Consider the following 23,377-nt stretch of genomic DNA (forward strand, 5'->3'; position numbering starts at 1 on the left):
ATTCTACAGTGTTAAGTGTTTTTAGTGGAAATATGTCTTTCTTTTCCCTTCCTCCATATAAAAGGTATTTAAGATAATGTAAGTCTAAAAATTGTTGACTTATTTTAACCCCATCGTAATCTAAGACTGTATCAATATTTTAAAACTTATTCTATATACTATGGTCATTATGTTGATCTTTACTAAGTGACAGCGAATAATCCTGTTTTATTTCCTGCTAAACCAATCAATTTTAATCCTAACTTTATTGCTTGAAAAATGGGGAGGTCAGCGAGTGTTAGCATCCTGAACTCCGAGTCAAGCTTTGTGAACCAGGGCCTCGCGGGACCTCACCTCGGAGTCAGAGCTGTCCAGTTCAGACAGAGTCGGAGCTTTCAGGAGCCTCTTCCGCTGCACAGGCACCTGCTGCGCAGCATTTAGCCCGTTTTCTTTTCTTTGTGATGTTAAACCTCCATTCACCACTGATGATTCCGCAGTGCTCTTTGGAGATTCAGGGGTAGTTACATCTGGTAAGAGAAAGAAGAAAGCTCACCTTTTCTTGAGCTAAGAAAGGTAATCAGTGGACAAAACACACTTCCCCAAGTACCTGCACTCAGAAACACACACCAGTGACATAGCATTTCCATGTCACACAAATACAGCACAGCAGCTTGATACACCTATGTATACAAAACATTTTTGTTAGATATTAACTGTCGGATTCAACTGAAGAAAACCTTTAACTGACTAATGATATATTCACATTTATAGGTTAAAATTTAGAGCTAAAAGAAGTTCTACAGATAACTGACTCAACTTCTTCATTTTCCAGAGGCTCAGAGAGGCTAGTTTTACTTTACAGACTCTAAAGAGCTAGTGATGGGTGGATCAAAGTGATGGCATGCATGAAGCCTAAGTAAGTGTACGGTTGTCAGGTACGAACATTGCTTGATTGAAAATAGCTAATAACCCATATTCATATAAACATGAACACAAAGAATCTGGGATACAATCCCTCTGATAAAGCTGACTTAGTTTATTCAGCGCTCCAATCTGGATGGGAAAGCAATGTAACAAATTAAAGAAATGCAGGGTTCAGAGCAGAGCACAGAGTATACAGTACAGTAAGATGCAGATGGCTCTGCTCAAAGTCAAGCTCTGCTGCTAGTTACCTAACCTCCTGTTACCTCATCTATAAAATGGGCTAACAACAGACATGAGTTTGTTGTGAGGATTAAATAAGTTAACAACTGTACTAGTATATAAAATACTTAATGCTGTATTACAGGCAGTTCACCATGAATGTGAGCAATTAATAACACCAATTTGTATCTACATTAGCAAGTAAGCCAAGGATCAGAGTGATTTAGCCAGTCACACAGCTAGTGTGTGGCGGAAACTTGAATCCTAGTCAGTACCAATTCTAAAGTCCACTTTTTTTTTTTTCACTGTACCCTGGAATTCTCCAATGCAAGTGGAACCACTTTTCCTCAGTATTTCAAATGAATTGTTAAACATCAACGTTTAATAACTAACTACCAAGTTAGAGTATTTAAAGCTGGGAAAAAGCAGTCACTGTATAATTTAAGTTCCAGGTCAGCACCATGAGCAGGTCTGTGCACATGGAACAGTCTGAAGCCCCTGTAGTTGGGGGTAAGGATACACTAAGCGAAAAAGACATGCTTCAAGCTCCTTTACGAGGGGAAAGCATTGTAACTGGTTATTATAAAATTAAGAACCAGTAGTTCTCCCCAACGAATAATATTTATATGCTTGAAGTTTAAGAAGTGGATTTCCAGGAAAGATTAAGTATATAAATGTGTTCTAGTACAGCCTTCTATAACATTATCTGACTTAATATTTACAATTTCTGTTTATTTTGAGAGATCAAGAAGGCCAGAGAACACTCCCTTGTGAACTAGAAGAAAGGTTTGAGTAAGCTAGGAAGGATGGAGGAAAGGAAAAAGGAAGGAAGAAGACAGACATACCATCCATTAATCACTTACCAGTTTACATAAAATTTCTAATAGAAATTTTGACAACACGTGCATTACTTTTGTTATTATGTTTCCAGGTATTAAGTAGCTAGAACAAATAAATCATTAGGGAAGGAGGTATGCTGAAGGGGACAAAAGGGTAAAAGCAGCCAGTTTTTACACACATTGTAATGGTTAAAGTCTTCAAATACAGCTTTAATAAGGAGGTGTAGAGAGTGGTAGGCTGCCACACTTAGGAGTAATTTCAAAGTTTTCTAGAAAGCAAAGGAGGAAATGATTGGGCTGATTAATTCCTAGTCAAGAAAAAAGGTAGTGCTTAAATATGGTCTTGAAGTATATATTCATATTTTTTAATTGCTTTTTTTTTTTTTTCAGAGAGAAAAGGAGAGGGAGAGAGACATAGAAACATCAATAATAAGAGAGAATCACTGATTGGCTACCTCCTGCATGCCCCCTACTGGGATTGAGCCTGCAATCCAGGCATGTGCCCTTGACCGGAATCGAAGCAGGGACCCTTCGGTTAGCAGGCCAATGCTTTATCCACTGAGCCAAACCGGCTAGGCCAGAAATACATATTTTTAAAAACCTGATTCTATAGTGTATCTCATTTCATACCCTCCCTATGGAATTGTTCATGTTGTTGAACTAGTTAGTCTTTCAAGAGAAAGCACAAAGTTAAAATTGCACACTCTTTCATCCCTCTTAACTACCCATATTTCAATCGAGGCTCCCAAATTGGAGGTATAGTGAGAACGCAGCGCAGTCAGCTTCCCAAGGCAGGTCTCACATTCCCAATCTATCAGGTTAGGTGAGACCACTTAGGAGTGCCTGGAGGAACACTGAAACAGTTTTAGTGGTTATATATTTACTTTAATGTTTTTAAAAAAATACTTTATCAGATGCATGATTTTATGGATGTTTCTGCTTAAGATATTTATGTCATTTATGATAGATTTAAAAAACTTAAAATAATACCTGGTAGCACTTAAGTCTGGCAAAAATCATGAGGGTGGTATCTGAACTGAAGCTTAGGAAACACTGTTAAGTGATAAGGGCTGCCATGAGTTCATTTCATTCTCAAGGCAGGGATTTGAGAAATTACCCATTAGCTCTCTAACTGCCTAAAGACTGTGCTATGAGACTGATAGAGTTCACTGACTAAAACTACTAAAATAAACACCTTGTACTAAATTGAAGGCTTTGAGATAAATAAGATTAATAAAAAATATGCTATGTAACAGTAAGGTTTCAGAATGATCTCCACGTATAAAACTAAATACTGTGTGTGATTTCATCTCATATTTCATATTTCTAAAAGACTCAGTTGAACATATTTTTAAGTGATGTTTTTAAGTAGTTTGATTACTTATACTCTTCTGTTCAAATAAATAAATCCTCATTACTTTAGTGTGAGAAAACCAAATACTTAGATAAAACTTTGTACTTCTACATAAGACAGAATTTCTTGAGGAAAACAACGTATATTTATAACTAAACAAAATATTTAAGATGCTAGATATGGCTTTAAAAGTCACATATCTCAGGTTCAGTGCATGGCCATGATATTGAATACTTTATTATAATAACTTTATGTGTATTAGATACACCCAGTTGCTGCCTTACTTAGTTGGAGGAAATATAACTGGGATACAGATTACATATTTAATATTTGCATTGCAAAAATAAATTATACTTACCTTAATTAATGTTGAATAGATTAAAATTTTCCACTAAGGATTAATATTTCTAAGATATACCTAAGCAACAGAATATACTTTATGTCTTATTCTACACTTGAGTTCAGGGGAATTATTTACATGTTTCAATATTTACTCCTTAGTTTTCCAACTTGGCATTAGGTTAAAGAATGGATCCATCTTTTCCATTTATAATTTTTTAAATATTGATCTTAGAGAGAGGGAAGGAAGGAGAGAGAAAGGGCAACATCAATGTGAGAGAGAACATCGATTGGTTGCCTTCTGTATATGCCCTGACCAGGGACTGAACCCGCAACCTAGGTATATGCCCTGACTGGGAATCGAACCCACCACCTTTTGGTGTACAGGACGATGCTCCAACCAGGTAAGCCACCCAGTCAGGGCCCATTTATAATTTGTCAAGATGCAACAATAAAAACATAAAAGAAGCACAAGAAATTGAGAACAAAGCATGTAGAAATCATGAAGTATATACACTAAATTATGAAGTAAACTATAGCAAATGATGAGCAGTGAAAGCACATAAAAACTTTTTGTTACTCGTTTATATCAAGGAGGTCAACTACCAATATCTTTCTTCCCAATACATAACCCATCATATAACCTATAAGAACCCAAAATACACCTATATATAATGTGTGTGGGCATGCATAATGTCTAGACCAGTCACCTGTGCTTAATTGTGTTAGCCAACGGTCAATGTGTTTAGGTAGCCAGCCATTCTCATACAGTCCAACTGATGGAAACATCTTTAGTAGATATTTAGAAGCGGTAGAGTGCCTGTAATATATACTGCCAACTTTTACGAGACTGGTAGTAACTTATATTCCAAAACATTTTGAGTTTATTTTCCAGAACAAAATTTTTTATAAGGTTACTCTGCAAATGGTTGGTAAAATAAAAATTTTCAAGCAGATAAAAGAAAATAGAAAAGCTCTTTAGTGGTCAGTCAAAAGAAGTGAAGAATGTAAATTATTTATTTGAATTTCTTAAAAGCACAAATATTAGTCATGTCTGAGACCTACAAATATAAAAAGTTTAAAAAAAAAGTTAGGAACTAGTTTAGGAGTTGAAAGATACTCAGTAAATAGTCATAAACAGAATATAATACTAGAACTCTCTGGCTCTTTAAATATGAATTTGTATTTAACATATGCCAACAATTCCATGGCACATAAAAGAAAATTCTGGAACAAAATATTAGTCCCAACATCTTAACTCATTTTATGTTCAAAACGACAACTTCCGAAATTAAAAATTCTAACTGGCAAAATAATTTACGAGGATTAAGTTGGCTGGGAAACTTTGCTCATATATAGTTTAAAAAGAGGGCTGATTTTACAGATCACATTTACAGTGGGGCCTTGACTTACGAGTTTAATTCGTTCCTTGACGGAGCTCGTAACTCAAATTACTCGTATGTCAAATCTTAAAGTGAACGAGTGAGACACGTGATGCTGGGCTGATGTTGTGGCGTTCACTGTGACGTTCGCTGCGCCAACTAGCGGTGGGGTATCTGAAGCTGGCTCGTAACCGAATTTTAGCTCGCAACTCAAAGCAAAAACTCGGCCGAGAGAGATGGCTCGTATCTCGAAAAACTTGTTAGTTGGGACACTCATAAGTCAAGGCCCCACTGTACTCATTAATAGTTGTTTGTTTCACTATTAATCCCTGTCTACTTAACAGGAGGGGTCTAAACTTGTACAACAAACCCGGGGCTCCTATTTTACAACCAATGCCATTCCGTGCTTTTCTGTTTTCATACTGTTAATGAGCACTCAGAACTGTTTGTGACTTGGCCTTTCTACAGGGAGCAGAGAGATACAAGTTCTTGTCCATCAACTGAGAAGCGGCAGTTCTCTGAAGTAGCTGACAGTTTTCAGTTTAGCTACTTAAATGCTTTAGAGAATAAGCAGTGTCAAAACTTTGTTTCTTGAAAGGTTTTTTCTAGTCTCTTAAAGCAAAGTTCTGCTGTAGACTGTGACATCACTGCTTTAGAAGACTGTGGGTGAGTGAGAGACCATAGGGATCGGCAGCCACTTTCCATAACCGTAGGTATGGTGTAATGGTTCTTCCATAACCCCTTGGTAGGCAACAGATTTATTGCAGTTTTACTTTTTTAAAAGTATAAGCAGAAAGTATTATTTTACTGACCACAGCTTAGAAGAAGCCTTTCAATTTTCTTTTTTGACATGTTTGAACAAGCAGATGAATGAAATGTATTTCACAGAAACCACAAAACCCACGTCAGGTGTGAAAGCATTTTTTTTTTTTTACCTGACAAGTCAAAACTGTAAGACATGCTAAGTGGCCGCACTGCTGAAAAAAAGAAAACAAACAATAAAAAGAAAATAATTCAGCTGTTAGAAATATACAGGGAGGACAAAAAAGAGGGGAAAATTCAAGAAGACCTGGAGTGGCACATTTCAGACTGTAAGGCAGAAGGCAGTGAATAAAAATCTAAAATATAATGAAACTGTGAATCTTAGTTTCAATTCTATCACTCAGACTTCAAATGAAGTAACATTAAAAGAAGAAAATAACTTTTTAAAGAACATGTTAAAAATAAGCATGATAAAAACAAAAATTTTAAAGAACCATAGTACTACAGAATTTTTGACTTCAACATAACATCAAAAGAAAAAAATAGCCATTTTTAAAAACACAGTTTTACAGAACATACAAAATCTTTAAAATTTAAAGATAAATGTGTTATTAAATAATTTATTTCAGGGTGAAAATTTGGCTCTCTGTATATAGGTGAAACATTTTATATGAAGTCTCATTTAGGAACTAGCAGCATCACAATCCTATATAATAAAAGCATAGCATGCAAATTGTCCCCTCGACCGGGAGTTCGACCAGGGGGCGGGGCTGGCTGGGGGAAGGGAGGGAGGCCCTGGCCAGCTGCAGCCACCAGGGTGAGAGAGGCCCTGGCCAGCAGCAGCAGCAGGCAACTGGGGGAAGGGAGAGAGTACCCGGCCAGCAGCCGGCAGCCAGCAGCTACTAGGGACCCTACCAGTGCATGAAATTCGTGCACTGGGCCTCTAGTATGTCAATAATTGTCTACTGAAGGCAGTGTAACCTAGTAGTTGAAAAGAGGCCTCAGGAGCCAGAATGCCTAAATTTGAACATCAGCTCTGCCACTTACTACCAGTGTGATTATGGGCAAGTTACTTAACCTCTTTGTGCTACAGTTACTTCATCTGTAAAATGGTAATAATGATACCTACACCTCATGGAACTGTTAGGAAGATTAAATAATTTTGTACAAAAAAAAAAGAGAGAGAAAAGAAAAGGTGCTCAGAACAGTGCTTGGTACACAGTAAAAAGCTCAATAAATATACTTTTTTAAGAATAAACTTATTTATTTCCTATTGAATACTTTGTTTTTAAATTTTTATAACATACTAAAACCCATTGAATTTTATAACTTAAAGAGGATGAACTTTATGATAGGTAAATTTATCTTAATAAAACTGTTTTTAAAAAGGTTATACAAAGATTTGATGGATTTGGGTATTCATGACAGTCAGAATTATCTATTTTCACTACAGCCCAAATTTCTTACCAGGACTGCATATTCTATGACCTAGGCTCAGGGATACAGGTGCCTTTGTGGTCAGAAGAGACTAGAACATGAGGTCTAGTGGGGAAGGAAGTACAGGCGTGTCTGCCCAGTTCAAGTTTTCCAGGTAGATTGCCTATAGCGTTCTAACGCCCACATTTAACAGCACGTAAGTATCTCTTGATATGTTTTTTGGCAGATGTTTTTTTAAAGGAACAATTTATATTTACAACCCAAAGTCTCAATATAGTGTTTTAAAAAAAAATGATGTGAAGGAAAAGCATTCAGTTACATCTCAAACTCAACTTAGCAAGATGTCAGAATCACATGCAGATGTTTTAAAAAGCACTTAAGTCAACAAAGGGGGTGTGAATATTAAATGGGGCAAATAAAGCAACTATGTGTTAAGAATCATACTTATTGTTTGATAATCAGGAAATAATATTTTAGGTATTTCATCCTAATATACAAACTACACTTTAACTTTTAAATAACCAATTTACTGTGTTTTAGTTGTCTTTCGAGATTTTACATTGACGAGAATAATCCTCCACACACCATTAAAAAAACCTCTGCATTTCTAAACTCAAATAATACCGAATCTGGATTTCCCCAATTATGTAGAGTAAATAAAATACTACACATTGTAAAAGCATTCATCACTCTTCTCCAATATATTATTCTGCTCTTCTCTGGAACATGAACATATCTTTTGAAATAGACTGACTACTGTATAAGAAAGAGATGCTATTATTTCTTGAAAGATGAGGTTCAGATTTTTCTAAGTTCTATATACCACAAGAGGACAGCAATCAAGCATCATAACCACTAAGATGTTTAGAAAAATGATGTTTTAAAAGTAACAACTTATATTTTAAACCCAAAATCTCAATACAGTAAAAGATGTTAGGGAAAAAAAAAAAGATCAGATATGAACACTATGTACAATAGTAATTTCAGACTTAATAGGAAAACAGTCTGTAAAACAATAGAGAAGTAGGTAAATAAACACAGTTTAGCCATATGTGAGGATATCTTGTCCTTATAAATAATGTTTTGAGTCATATTTAATGGCAGTGGAAGTGCTCATGTCACATACAATGTTAAATGAAGACAGAAGAATACTGTACATAATTTTTTTTATTTCCAATTCAAGATGCACAAGTAGATTTGCAGGAACTGCCTCTGGCTGTTGAAATTATGGGTAACATTTATTCTTTAAACATTTACATATTTCCCCCATTTCAACAGTGGGGTTTCTACTTGCAATTATATGGAGAGGAAAAGGTTATAAAAATATTTAGGGAAACATTTCTTCAAGTTAATTCTGCCAAGCTTATCCTAACCAAACCCCCCAAAGGAAAAGTGTAAGAACCAATATATATATCTACAGAAATAATGAGCCCAAATCTTTTACTGTTCAATTAAAATTTAAGATCACTTTGAAGACAGAAGTCTAGAAGTAAGATTCTCATAGAAAATCACTTTCTATAATAGCTCAATTCTGGTTGTTGTGAAATACCAAGTATAAGGTTAAAATAAGATACGATATAATCAACAAAAACTGATATTTAATTATTGTAAAATAGGGCTTCTATTAGTTAGCATCTAATTTGTTTAAAATGAAACAGGAGAATATGTGTGTAACAAGTGTTTGTGATGACATTCCATGCAATTTAAGAGTGTCCCGCCCTGACCGGTTTGGCTCAGTGGACAGAGCGTCGGCCTGCGGACTGAGGGGTCCAGGGTTCGATTCCAGTCAAGGGCATGTACCTTGGTTGCAGGCACATCCCCAGTAGGGGGTGTGCAGGAAGCAACTGATCGATGTTTCTCTCTCATCGATGTTTCTAACTCTCTATCCCACTCCCTTCCTCTCTGTAAAAAATCAATAAAATATATTAAAAAAAAAAGAGTGTCCCTTTGATGCCTATAAAGATTGTTAGTTTCTTCCTTAAACTCCTTCAAACGACCTCACTTAACGCCCTCTCACTGGCTGCTATTAGCACTCATGTGTATCTCTTGCAACATGAACATGCAGGACACTCCAGAGTCACTCTTCTGTAAGCATTTGCGGGCAGGGATGATGTCTTATTTAACTGTGTCCCCCAACAGCTGGCACAATGTTTAATAGAAAATAAAGGTTCAAAACAGTATTGGGAAAAAAGAAAAGAGAAAAAGAGACTCAACGTCACATACCATCCAAGTAATACAAGTACATTATGCTTGTCTTGTTCCTTTCTCTATTCTGTTGGTACTGCCATTAAAGTTTATAATCCCAAGCCCAGTTAATCTTTACTCCTGTAAATCATAAAGCTTACTTTTCTCATGGCAAACTATTTATTTTACTCTATAGTTTTGTTGAAATCGTTTGTATTACCTCCATTATTCCTTTTCAAGGTGTAGTAAATTTTAAAAAATCTAGTTTAAAACAATTATCCTACAATTAATTTCCTTATTTTTCCATAGTGGTTCTAACTCTCTGTTCTCAAAAAAAATGCATACACATATAGTCTGTGAAATATGAATACATTTTTAAAACATTTCAGGGGATTCACAGACCCTCCTCAGGCCCAGTTAAGGATCCCAGGATAAGAACTCTTGGTTCACATGGTTTATATGTTTTGGCTCATTATTATGTAAATGCTCATATGGATTTGTCACTTTGCATGCTATAAACATCATTTAAAAGTATTTTTATTGATATCAGAATTGGTGAAGGAGAGAGACAGAAACATCAATGATGAGAGAGTCATTGATCGCTGCCTCCTGTACACCCCACACTGGGGGTCCAGCCCACAACCCATGCATGTGCCCTGACAGGAATCAAACCTTGACCAGTCGATGCTCAACCACTGAGCCATGCTGGCTGGGCTAAACATAATTTTTAAGAGACAACACTTGCTGCCATAAAAATTAGACAGGGATAAATTGACATAACTTTTATTTGTAGTTTAGTAATTGTAAGGTACATTTAAAAATTTCAACACCTATGGGAGTTCTTTTTACAGCCAAGTCCCTATACTAGGGACTGGGGTCACAATAATGAACAAGACAGACATGGGTCCTGCCATCATGAAGGTCACAATGTAACAGAAGGGCTGAGAGTCAAAGAACATCAATATGGAGTGACTGTAGAGTTCCGAGCTGGACTAGGGAGAGTAATCAGAACTGATGCAATAAATAGACCAGAGAAGATGACAACTTAGGTTAAGACAGTGGAAGCCTAGAAAGTTCCAGAAGTAAAATCAACAGGGCTTGGCTGTTAAGAATCAGAGATGATGCTGAACTTTGTGTTGGGCACACTGAGATGGGGAAACAGGAAGAGACAGTTTGGGTAGAGAGCAGATGAGTTTACTTGTGGACTTGTTGGGCTTGTCTTGCTTGTAGGATATAAGGAGGCTCTATCTAGCAGACAGATGGATGCATGAGTTTGAACTTTTAGAGAAATCTGTGCTATAGATTCGGGGCTGGAAGATAGCCAGAAACAAAAACTATGGAAAAGGGCATGGCTGAACAGGAAGAAGTGAGCCCAAGATAGAAACTTAAAGAATCAAGAAGAGTCTCAAAGAAGCAGAAAAAGAAATCAGAAGGGAAACTAGGAGAGGGTGGTGTCACGGAACTGATTCCCTTCCTGTTCAGGTGCCATTATAATCTATTTTCCTAACGGAAGTTTCTCTGAATTCTTTGGACACCTTAGAGTGGAGGAGAGTTGTATAAACAAAACGTTTACAATAATCTATCTATAAATCAAAATCAATGTGTGCTTATAGTATACATTAAACACATTAAATTTACTAAATATAAAGGAACTTTGAGAATAAGTTAAGTGATATCAGATAGTAATTGATGCTTTTATCACCTAATACCATATCTTTAAACCCATAATCAAGACAATAAAAACTTGAACACCATCATCTTTATTCTAAAACATATCTTTGTATATAAGACAAGAGAAACTTGAAGTAACACCATCATCTTTATTCTAAAACATATCTTTGTATATATGTCACAATTTATAAAGTATTTTAACCACAATCTTATTTAATTCTTCCAAAAAAGCCATAATTCAGGTGTAGAGGAATTTTTATGCCCCTTCTCTTGACAAAGAAATAGACACTCAGAGAGGTAAAGACCCTCTCCTAAAGCCACAGTCTAGAGCAGTGGTTCTCAACCTTCTGGCCCTTTAAATACAGTTCCTCATGTTGTGACCCAACCATAAAATTATTTTCGTTGCTACTTCATAACTGTAATGTTGCTACTGTTATGAATCGTAATGTAAATATCTGATATGCAGGATGGTCTTAGGCGACCCCTGTGAAAGCAAAGGGGTCGCGACCCACAGGTTGAGAACGGCTGGTCTAGAGCTTGGCAGAGCTCCATCCACTCTGCCAGTTCAGGATGATGTAGGGAAAGAATTTCTTATTCTTGTACCGTTAGTTCCACTAAGCTGACTATATAAAGACACTTTTTCAAGTGGGTGTGACTAGACCAGGAGTGTGGAAAGCAGTGACTCACCTAATCTGCTACGTCTAATCTCTTCTGGGGAGACGGGCCGCAGCTTTCTTTCTGCTTTGATTTCTTCTAGTATTCTTTCATGGAGGCTCCGTGGCCGTGGTGGAGTGGGTTTTAGTTTTCTGGCTGAGGCCTTGAAAAAAACACATAATGGTTGGAGACTTTAAGTAGTTGTCCTTAAATAGTTTTTACTTAAGTCCATTCATACAGTATAATGTTATGAAATGATATTTTATGGATTGACACACTGCTTGATAAAAAACTATTTAGAGGGGATCCTTTTCCTCCTCCCTACTTGGGAGTCCATTCTGTAGGACTCTTTCCCTCTCCCCCTGTGGGAGTCTGTACTTGTTCTTCAATAAATCTCCACCTTTGCTATAAAAAAAAAATCTATTTAGAGTCATTATCAAGATTTCTAAAACAATAGGGAGACTTCTGAATTTCACAGTGATTTAGTCGTACGTGCTTAACTAATTTTAAAGAGACAACTGTGGCTCAGTGGTTGAGTGTCAACGTATGAACCAGGAGGTCACGGTTCAATCCAAGTCAGGGCACATGCTGGGGTTGTGGGCTCGATCCCCAGTGGGGGGGTGTACAGGAGGCAGCTGATCAATGATTCTCCCTTATCACTGATGTTTCTATCTCTCTCTCCCTCTCCCTTCCTCTCTACAACCAATAAAAAAATATTTTTTAAAAAATCTTTAAGTAGGACATATTCTAATTATTAGAGCACCCCCCCCTTTTTTTGCTAATTATGAATGACAGTAGTAGGTGGTCCAGACAAAAGGTGAAGAAATAAAAACGACAGGAAAAACACTTACATGTCATCTGTGAACGTGATGCCAAAGTACTCCTTCTCTTTCAGGTTGAAATGCGAAGCCACGAGGTCCAGCAGCTCTCGTGCTAGCAGCTTGGGCTGTCAGTACAAAAGTCTGATTAGAAACACTTTGCTTGCCTCTCTCTTATCGCTACCACCTTCCTCTACCCCAATAGTTTAGAACAGCTTTTGTTCGTTCTTAAATATCTGCCTTCTCCCCAGCCAGGGGCGTGCACAGGTCAGTCTACTGCAGACCATCCTCCAAGAGACTGGGAAGGGGAGTCACCATCTATCTTCTATATATATAAAAGGCTAATATGCAAAGTGTTCCCTTGGGAGTTAGACTGGGAGTTTGATCGCTTGCTATGACATGCGCTGACCACCAAGGGGTGGCGCGGATCGAAGGAAGGCCCCAATCGGCCTGATCGCAGGCCAGGCCTAGGGACCTTACCTGTACACGAATTTCATACACCAGGCCTCTAGTTCTGAGAATAAAAGCTCAATGTAAAAACTAACCACTTTAAGAGCTGAGTTCTAGATATCACACTCTATAGGAGAATAATTCATTCTGTGAATGCCAATCAAGAGGAATAAGTCAAATTACATACTGGATTTAAAGGAGGTCTTGATCTGATGAAGTCGAGAATGATTTCATGAGCACTTTTTTTTAACCGAGGAGGAATATCACCATTCACCTGAAAAAAAAAAAAAGACAAAAAGTAGAAGATTCATCTGATTATAGCAGTGATTTTCAATAGTGTGCCAGAAGAATTTTTAAAACAAGCAATACCTGACTATTTAGTCAGGGGCACTGACCTCTTTTCTCTTAGATCAGTGGTTCTCAACCTTCTGGCCCTTTAAATACAGTTCCTCATGTTGTGACCCAACCATAAAATTATTTTCGTTGCTACTTCATAACTGTAATGTTGCTACTGTTATGAATCGTAATGTAAATATCTGATATGCAGGATGGTCTTAGGCGACCCCTGTGAAAGGGTCGTTCGAACACCAAAGGGGTCGCGACCCACAGGTTGAGAACCGCTACTCTAGGGTGTCACAGCGGACTTGAGTGTAGTCTTCTGCTTCTCAGGGAAGGTCATCTGGAGTTCAGGCCCAGCTCCCTTTGTGAGCCAATGATCACAGGAAGGAAGCAGCTGTGTTCTTAGCACAACACAGTCTGGGTCACTGTCCTTAGGAAATAGCATCAAAACTATGTGAATAGGTCATTCACAACAACACGGATGGACCTAGAGGGTATCATGCTGAGCGAAATGAGTCAGACAGAGAAAGCCCAATACCATAGGATTTTACTTACATGTGGAATCTGAAGAACAAAACAAACAAACAAAATAGAAAGAGACTCACAGATACAGAGAACAGACTGATGGCTGCCAGAGGGGAGGGACTGGGTGAAAAAGGTGAAGGGATTAAGAAGTACAAATTTGTAGTTACAGAATAGTCATGGGGATGTAGCATAGGAAATATAGGCAATATGGGTATTTGAATTATCAGGGGGATGACTTTGTAAAGTATATAATTGACTAACCACTATACCATACACCTGAAACTAGTATATAATAACATTGAATGTCAACTATAATCCTATATAATAAAGAGCTAATATACTAATTACACCAAACAGCAGAACGACCATCCAGATGACCTTCCAGATGAAGCTGGGCTGCACGGGCCAAGGCAGCCAGGGTCTGCGAGGGCCGCCGAGCCCTTGCATGAATTTCGTGCATCAGGCCTCTAGTTGAAAAGTAAAAATTAAAAAAAAATTATGAGAATAAAATGAAAACAAATGATGTGAATAGGGGGGTCTGTGAAGGAGAGTCATCCTTGAGCTGAGAGGTTTGCTGCATTTTAAACATTTTAGTTGAGCACAAGCTCAGCCAGTGTGGCCCTCCCACCCCCAGAGGATCAGAGCTCACCCTGTTCATTCCCAGGCCCCAAAATGGGAGACCCTAGAAGAGCACTTCACAGGGCAGCAGAAAATGCAGAGAAATAAGCAAAGAGATACAGTTTTTAAAAATAAAAGAGTATTTTGTCTCACTCAAATTGGTCAAACCGAAAAGATACCCAAAATTTGGTCAAGATGTGAAGAACAGAAACAGACTCACAGGTATAGAGAACAGTTTGAAAGCTTCAAGATGGGTGAAAAAGGTGAAGGGACTAAGAAGCACAAATCGGCAGTTTCAGAACAGTGACAGGGATGTAAAGTACCACATAGGGAATATAATCAATGATACTGTAATAACTATGTATGTGTCAGATGGGTACTACATTTATTGGGTGATCAAGTTATATAATGATTTAACTCCTAAGAATTTAATTCAAAGATTTAATTGTAGCTATTCAAAAAGATTTATATACAAGGTAACACAAAACAGGATGTTGATAACTGGATATAAGTTGATTAGTTTAATAAACTCTGGTATAGCCATAAGCTGGAAAAGATGCAGTCATTTAGAAATGATGTTGAATAAACAATGACATGAGAAAATGCTCATATGTTAAGTGAAAATAACAGGTTACAAAACAAAGATTCCAATGTTAATCCACATTGTCCAAATAAAATGTATAGGAAAAAATTGAAGGTTATACACCAGCATGTTAGCAAAATTTCTCTCTGGATTGTGGAATTACATATTTTTAATTTTTTTCTTTGAGCTTTTTTATATTTTCCAAATCTTCTATAATGATCATGTATTACTTTTATGAGAAAAAAATATTTTTAAAATATAACATTGAAAAGAACATTTTCAACAAATAAGATTACTGAAGAAGATCCATTTGAATCCATTAATAGTTTTCTTTGTTACTTACCATCACTTTTCGCAAAGTGTATCTTTTGGATCTAATGTCATCCATTAGCATCTCATAAGGGGTGAGTTGATATTCAATGGGCAAAGGGTTGTACTGCCGCTCTTGGACCTTTTTAAGTTTTACTCCATTCCGCAAATCCCTCATCACCTGTACCCAGAATCGAGCCTGAAAGTACCAATGGTAGAAAGACATCAATGAATGAATTTATTAGTTTCCTATAAATAGCTACAGTCACACAGAAAAAATGAAGAGCTTGGATTACAAACAAAAACAATTTTAAAATTAAATTTTAGGCTACTAAAAAGTAAGTAGAAAGCCCAGTAGAGAATCCACAAGCTATAACTGCTGAGCACCTGGGTATAAATCCTAACTCATCCACTTTAGTAGACATTAATGGTCTCAGTTCTTCAGGCCTCCTGTGTCTACACTGTTATGTAGCTTTGCTCACTAAAGAGGAAGACTGTACTTCTCACACCTTGATATATGATTTGGTTGGCCATTGGAATAGTAATGGATATGACGTGACTAAAGGCTTCAAAAGCAAATGCACAATGGGCTGTCATTCGCACTTCTATTATCGCCATAAGGACAACATGCCTGGATTGACATGATGCCCACTGGAATGACCACCTAGCAGAAGGATGAGACACACATAGAGTGGAGTTACTACAATTGATCTGCAAATTCATGAGCTAAATTAATATTAATGCCTAATGCCACAGTGATTTTGTAGTGCTTGGTTACATGGCATTATAGTGACCATAACAAACTTATACAACCACCTATTAGCTATTGGATATCCAGGCAGCTGCTTCATCTTTCTGAACCCTGGCTTCCTTATCACTAAAAGAAAATGGTACTTCATAACTTGTTGAGCAGATTAGAGATGTTCTCTATATAGAATATGTGTTCTGTACATAGAAAATGCATAAAAATGGCAATTTTTATGTTATTATCTTTGCACAAATATTTAATATCAGTTTTCTTATCTACAAATAGCAAGTTGCCTTGTCTATCTTTCAAAAGATTGAGATATATATGAAGTACTTATAGTAATATAAAACATATTCAATATGTGTATTATAATTTAACCCTTTTGTTTTCCTGCTTTATAAGCTAACGGTGTCATAGTCTCTACTTCATTGAAAAATAAATCAAGCCCTAGCCGGTTTTGCCCAATGGATAGAGTGTCGGCCTGCGAACTGGAAGGTCCCAGGTTCGATTCCGGTCAAGGGCACATGCCCGGGTTGTGGGCTCGATCCCCAGTGGGGGACTTATAGGAGGCAGCCGATCCATGATTCTCTCTCATCATGGATGTTTCTATCTCTCTCTCCCTCTTCCTTCCTCTCTGAAGTCAATAAAAAATCAATATGATATTTAACTGAAATATTGTAGTTTGTTAAACTTAGTAAGTATCTCAAATAGCTCCTTAAATATACACTGAGTGGCCAGATTATTATGACCGGCCAGATTATTATGACCACCCCATTAGTACAATGAAGTGAATTAGTTATGCAAATAATAATAATAAAACCTTGAGAGTATTTGCTTAGGAAGTTTTCAATATCCAGTATTTTTGGAATGTCAATGAAGTACTGATGGGGTGGTCATAATAATCTGGCCTGTCATAATAATCTGGCCACTCAGTGTATTTTAACATCAAGTGGTATAATTTATAAGAATTGTCTATAAAGATAACTCGAATTAAATGTCTCAAAAATGTCCCCCAAAACAATTTGTGATTAAAAAACAAAAACAAAATGTATACCATTTCTTATTCCAAAAAGAATTTGAGGTATTTAATATTGAGGTATACCCATTAGAACATCTAAAATATTCCTTTTTAAAAAAAATAGTTTAGATTCTGCCATTAAAGATATTCTAATACGTCCCTAAAATAGTTAGCTTCTCTACTTTTCTTACTTATTCCTTTAAGATCTAGTTCAATCTATCTCATCTTTTAAAAATATGAGAGGTCTTCTCTGACCTTCTCAGGCTTTTAGAAAACCTGTCATATGAAACTTGGAATTCTCAAAATAGGTAAATTAGGGGATGATCACTCACATAGCTTTTGCTATAATTTATTAAAGGATTAAAACAGCCTTGTTTTATATAGCCAGTTCTTTATGTATTATTGTTTGGCAAAAATTTTACAAATTACTTTTCAGAAATTAAAGTCATGGTTATTATACAATATAATACACAACTGTCACTGTATATATTCCCAGAGATTTTATTACTTCCCCCTTATTCCATTAGGAATATCCTGAGATGTTTAGAGTCAGCCATTCAAAAAATTCTGATTCTCCTTCATTCTATTCCTCATTTCATTCTAATCTTTCTAGGTAATTAGAAAGCAGATCTAATATGTCCAAAAGCAAGTTGTTCATATCTCCCAAATCTGCATCTTTTCCTACTTTCTCATTGAATAATGTCAATACTTATCCAGTGTACTTAACCTGAAAAGTCAGAATCCTAAAATGTGTTTTCCCATTGACACCTGAACATACCTCTGTCTAACTCTGTGACATTCACTGTCCTGTCCCCATGGGCCATCATGCCTGCCCGACTTTAAGTCATCTATGAGGAGAGGGATTCAGGGAGCTAGTACCAGGCTGGAAAAACAGTAGACACTCAAATGTGTCACATGAATACACCACCATCATCTGCTCTAGAACTCTGTCTTCTGTTTTATGAAAGCAGAGTCCCCATATTATTCATTCTGCATCCCCAGGGAATAGTTGAATATACTACACTATATTTCATACCTTATCCTGAAACAGAGCATAAACTTTGACTTACATATAAGATTATGCTAAAGTATTAATATAATCAGAAAGATCAATATTTTAAAACACTGAAACTCCCAGAGACATTGGGGTGATTCTAATAAAATCAGATAGTTTTATTAAATGGGAAATAGGTATTTCCTCAAATGAAAGACTAGGTATTCAAATTCATGTAACATCAATTCATACTACAGTCCTTAACAACCAGTTATTTCTTCTCTAACACTAAACAGAACAGGGAGAATGCCCAGCTCTTACCCAGTCAGCGTTTTTCAGCTCCTCCAGTTCTGTGTTTGATTCATTGCTCTTCTCCATTTCTTGAATCTTCTTAAGATTCTACCAGTTGAAATAAAAATATTTGGCATAAAAATTTCATTTAGCTACCTTCTCAACTTAAAATTTCTAATGGATACCTTCAGATAAAATATAAACAAAACGGTTATTGAAGCAGATAATACAGGTAGTGTCAGGTTCAACAGAATCACCAATTCTTCAGGGAAACCTTCCCTTCCTCCTTGAACAAGCCAAACCTTCCTGCCATACAACTTTGTGGCACCATAAACCTTTCCTCTATGGTTCTTATCAACACTAATTTTACATTTGTTTGTGCCTTTCTCTAGACTCCATGACTCAGATTTCTGTTCTCAGAAGCTAATATAAGCACTGCCACTGTTGATACTCAAATAATTTAATAAATACATTTCAATATACAAAATGTCTTTTATTTATTTTTAATTTGATACATATATATATTGCAAAATGGCTATCACAATAAGGTTAGTTCCACTTCCATCTCCTCACATAATTACCTTTTTTATAAATGGTGAGAACATTTAAGATCTACTCTCTTTGAAGCTTTCAAGTATGTAATATAATATTGTTAACTATAGTCACCAGGCTATACATTAGATCCCCAGAACTTATTCATCTTATAACTGGAAGTTTGTACCCTTTGAAATTGCATTAATTCAACATCCGCAATAAAAAAATCTTGATAGGTAAAATATATATTCACATATTAATTACAATTTTGTGTTATAACATTCCTACTCACAATAATTCAACTCTAATATATTTTGCTAAGCATATTTGCCTAATTGCATTTGGACTAAGTTTAAATGAATTGTATGAAACCTAATTTGTTTTATATACAAATAATGAATACTTAATATAAAATATTTCTAAACCATTTATTTTTAGTTATTCAACATCTCAGATTAACCATCTGCAAAATGATAATAACACCATCTGCTTTTTTGTACTTAATAATGCCCAGGAGTATTAATACAGAAAGAATAAAATTACTCTGAGGAAAAGGTGGTATAAATAATGCATTATCTCCTCTCTCCCTAGGAAAGAAATTAGGAGAAAAAAAGTATATTTGGTTGTTTCAGAATGTGTTTCCATAATTATTTTTAAAAGGAAGTCAGGTTTCCTGCTTGGGACTATATAGTAAGACACTTGCCACTCCTGAGTCACGGCCTTGTTTAAGTTCCCTCTTCGGGCCTTCTGTTCCCCACCTTTAAAAGGAAGATACCACCATCTACCTCACAGTGTTGTGTTTAAAATATAATCAATTAAACAGCCCAGTGACTCAATAATTTGCGAACTGGAAGGTCCCAGGTTTGATTCCGGGACCTTCTGTCCCCCACCTTTAAAAAGAAGATACCACCATCTAACCTCACAGTGTTGTGTTTAAAATATAATCAATTAAACATAGCAGAACCTTGCATTTACATCCTCTGGGGAAAAGGAAATTCCAAAACATGCATTCCCTAATTCTCCTCTGAACTATAGGATACAGACTACTTATATGTCAGTGGGCATCCATTGCTTTTGTCTAGAAACCCTTTCCCTCCCTTCCTTTCATAAAGATCCTTCTCTCTGTAGGGCATGCATCCCCTACAGTTTGAGTAGGGCTGAGCCCATGCTTAGCATTTGTCACCTACTCACAGGGATGAGGATACCATCTCCCAAGTCACAGTGACTGGTTCCTGAGTGGGCACATAACTCCTTATCTTCCTCCAATACTTTTCTGCCCCAGTTAACAGAAAAGACTTTCTGCTGTAGTTACTGAACTGAGAACATATGAGATTTGGGCAGCACATTGTCATCTTACCTGCCTTTACCTAAGAGCCTGTCCTGGGGATAAAGAAAGAAAGCCAGCCCTGATCACAGGGTTTGAGGTACTGGATCCAGCTGTGCCTAAAGCTAACGGTACCTTTAAACTTCCCACTTATGGGAGCCAATAAACCCGGCCCACTCCACCCATGTTAATTTGAGTGGACTGTCCCTTGCAACAGAAACAGTTATGAGTTAATATGTCCTCTTAGTCCAGAAATATGAGTTCATTCTTCTTTGTCTTTGGGGTACTCTGGTGGAATAGTACAAGAAACATATGGCTTCTCTTCCATCCAACCTTACTTTTTACTATTCTCCAACATATTCCTGACTAAATGTAGTCAGGATGGTCTCACTGCTATGCCTTTACACATCTCCACCTTTACCTGTGCAGTGATAAAATCTCTAACTCTCTGCTACTAAGAAACACTATCTATTCTTTATAACACAGAAGATACTTTCAATGAATGGTCCAAGAATTTCATGTTTATTTTTCTGAAAATAAAGTAGCATAAATTGTAACTCAGATACTTCCTAGCTGTGTGACTTTGAACAAATTATTAAACTGCTCTAACCCCCAGTTTGATGTTTTCATCTGTAAAATGCAGGTATACCTTTAGCATTCTGTTAATATTACATAAAATAATACAGGAGAAATACAGCATGCAGCCTAGCTCATGGTAAACATATAGTAGGTATTAACTTTATAAGCCAATGAATATCTATGAGGATTTGATTGTGAACACTTTTACTCCATCACAAAAACATTGCATTCTTTTTACCAAATAAGATCTCTCTCTAGCTTCTTTATGAAATAAAATTCAGATTCAGCAACAAATCAATATAATACAGTTAAGAATCTGTAACTACTATAATTGAACAAGCTACAACCAATGTGCAACTAAAAATCTCACGTTTTTCTTGTTAGCAGCAAAAACAATGAGATATTTGAAATAAAATTACAGATTTTTCTAATTTTAGAAATAAGCTTCTGTCAATGATATTCTAGCTTCTGAATAAATGTTTTTTTTGCTTGCACAAATGTAATAACAGATGCCAACCTGTGCTTAGAATACGGTGAGAAAGTTCTAACTGAGAGCACCCACATGGCAATTAACTCTCCCCATTTCTAACATAACCAGTCTCAAGACAGCAATTAGAACTGCTCCATGCCAACATTTTCAGTTCCTGGCATGTTAAAAATAAAGAAATTAAATATACTCTGTAAATTACAAGTATATCAAATGCTCAGAGAGTAATTTTAATTTACATGTCTCTTCTTAAACTACCCTTACAAATATATTCACGTATAAAAATAATCTATCTATCTATCTATCTATCTATCTATCTATCTATCTATAAAAGCCTAACCGTTCGACCATTAGCTATGATGCGTACTGACCACCAGCGGGTAGACGCTCAACACACAGGCATGGAAACATGGAAACATGCATAACTAGAGGCCTGGTGCACAGATTTGTGCACCAGTGGGGTCCCTCGCCCTGGCCTGCAGGGGCAGGGCCAAAACTGGCAGTCCAACATCCCCCAAGGGGTCCCAGATTGCGAGAGACCGCAGGCTAGGCTGAGGGACCCCACCAGTGCACGAATCCATGCACCGGGCCTCTAGTATTTTAATAACAGCATTTGAATGATCACTATTTTCCTCCATATTGTTAACTATTTGTCATTTAATGGTATTCCCCTCTGCAAAGTTCAGAAACTTTTAAATGTGTAAAAAGGAATGTTTCAATAATTCCATGAACCAAGTTTTTTTACTTAGTTAAAATATGTTAATATACTTTCAAAGAAATTACATTGTTTTTTCTCCTAACAGAAGATACTCTCTCTATATAAAATTCCTTTTTATATTCCTACATATAATATTCCTTTTGAAGTAAAATATTTTTGAAGTAAAATGCTTTAGCATTAAAGATAAACTGAGCTCAAGAACTGCATCATGAAATTATGATTCTTGTATAGCACAAATTGAAATAATATATGTAAATCATTTAATAAAGTGTCACTGTAGTGTGATTATATAGTATAAAATATACTCATATAATCTTTTGAAAATTCATAATAAACCATGAGTATTTCTAATTCATCTTCTTACCTCATAATTTCAATATCTGATCAAAGACGAGCAGATAAAGATAAATTGGCTCCAATCTGGGCATCTAGAAATCATCCTCGCACAATAGGATTTTATGAAATTTAGGGTAAGCTTAACCATTCAGAAGAATTTGACTAATGAGATGTGAGGATCATTTAAACATTTAGAAAGTCAAGCCCTTGGCAAAATGCTACTTTTAAACAGCTGTAGTTATGTGTATTGGTAGAGGAAACAAAATGTTTCATTCCCTGGTTAGACGCTGGCGGTGCCCCGCGTTCACTTGCCACAGCCCTCCTCACACTGCTGGAATGCTGCTCCTACACTGTCATTCCTACTCGAGTATCTTGTTCACCACTATGTCCCCAATGAAAATGGAAATAATAATAGCACAATGCACAGCTTGTTGTGAGAACCACATAAATTCATGCACATAAAAAGTCTTAGAATAGTATTTCACACAAAGTATAGAATAAATATTAGCTATTATTAGTTGTAGTAGCATGTGTCATGTAGGAGACACACTAAATAACTGTAGTATGAATTAATGAATTTTGCCAACTGATCCTAGTTCTTTTGAAATCTAGTGCTTCTTCACTCATGTGTATATGCTACAGCTAAATATGGCTATTATGTTCTCACAATTCTTCACCAAAATTCCCCAGTTCCTTCACAGTTTCTTCCATATTGAGGTTTATAGATACCTCCCTTCACATCCTAACTTCTTTTCTCAAGATCCATTTTTGTTGTTGGTCACTATTTCTAAAACATTAAAAAGTAGTGCTAATCCCAATTCTTTTTATCACCAGGGACAGCTAATTTATTACAGGCTGTTAAACTGTGCTTCAGTTTCCTATCTACAAAATGATGGGAGGCATGCAGAGTGGAGGGGGTCAATGGGAAAAACCCCCCACAAAGGGGACATCTGTAATACTTT

The 23,377-nt window shown here is 36.4% G+C and overlaps 1 protein-coding gene across 5 annotated transcripts in view; it reads right to left on the reverse strand.

The window, feature by feature from the left end:
* The window catches only part of SPIRE1 (spire-type actin nucleation factor 1), a 146,699-nt gene that overhangs the window by 27,947 nt on the left and 95,375 nt on the right, over positions 1 to 23,377 (reverse strand). For all 5 annotated transcript variants that reach the window (XM_014540273.1, XM_014540275.1, XM_014540274.1 and 2 more), the window contains 6 exons: positions 18,468 to 18,545; positions 15,421 to 15,585; positions 13,200 to 13,286; positions 11,778 to 11,907; positions 5,972 to 6,013; positions 334 to 506 (listed from right to left, as the gene is read on the reverse strand). In XM_014540273.1, the coding sequence (XP_014395759.1) occupies positions 334 to 506; positions 5,972 to 6,013; positions 11,778 to 11,907; positions 13,200 to 13,286; positions 15,421 to 15,585; positions 18,468 to 18,545 (675 nt within the window). The remainder of the gene's footprint in view (positions 1 to 333; positions 507 to 5,971; positions 6,014 to 11,777; positions 11,908 to 13,199; positions 13,287 to 15,420; positions 15,586 to 18,467; positions 18,546 to 23,377) is intronic.

The sequence above is a fragment of the Myotis brandtii genome, unplaced genomic scaffold (genome assembly GCF_000412655.1).
Source record: "Myotis brandtii unplaced genomic scaffold, ASM41265v1 scaffold240, whole genome shotgun sequence".
NCBI lineage: Eukaryota > Metazoa > Chordata > Mammalia > Chiroptera > Vespertilionidae > Myotis > Myotis brandtii.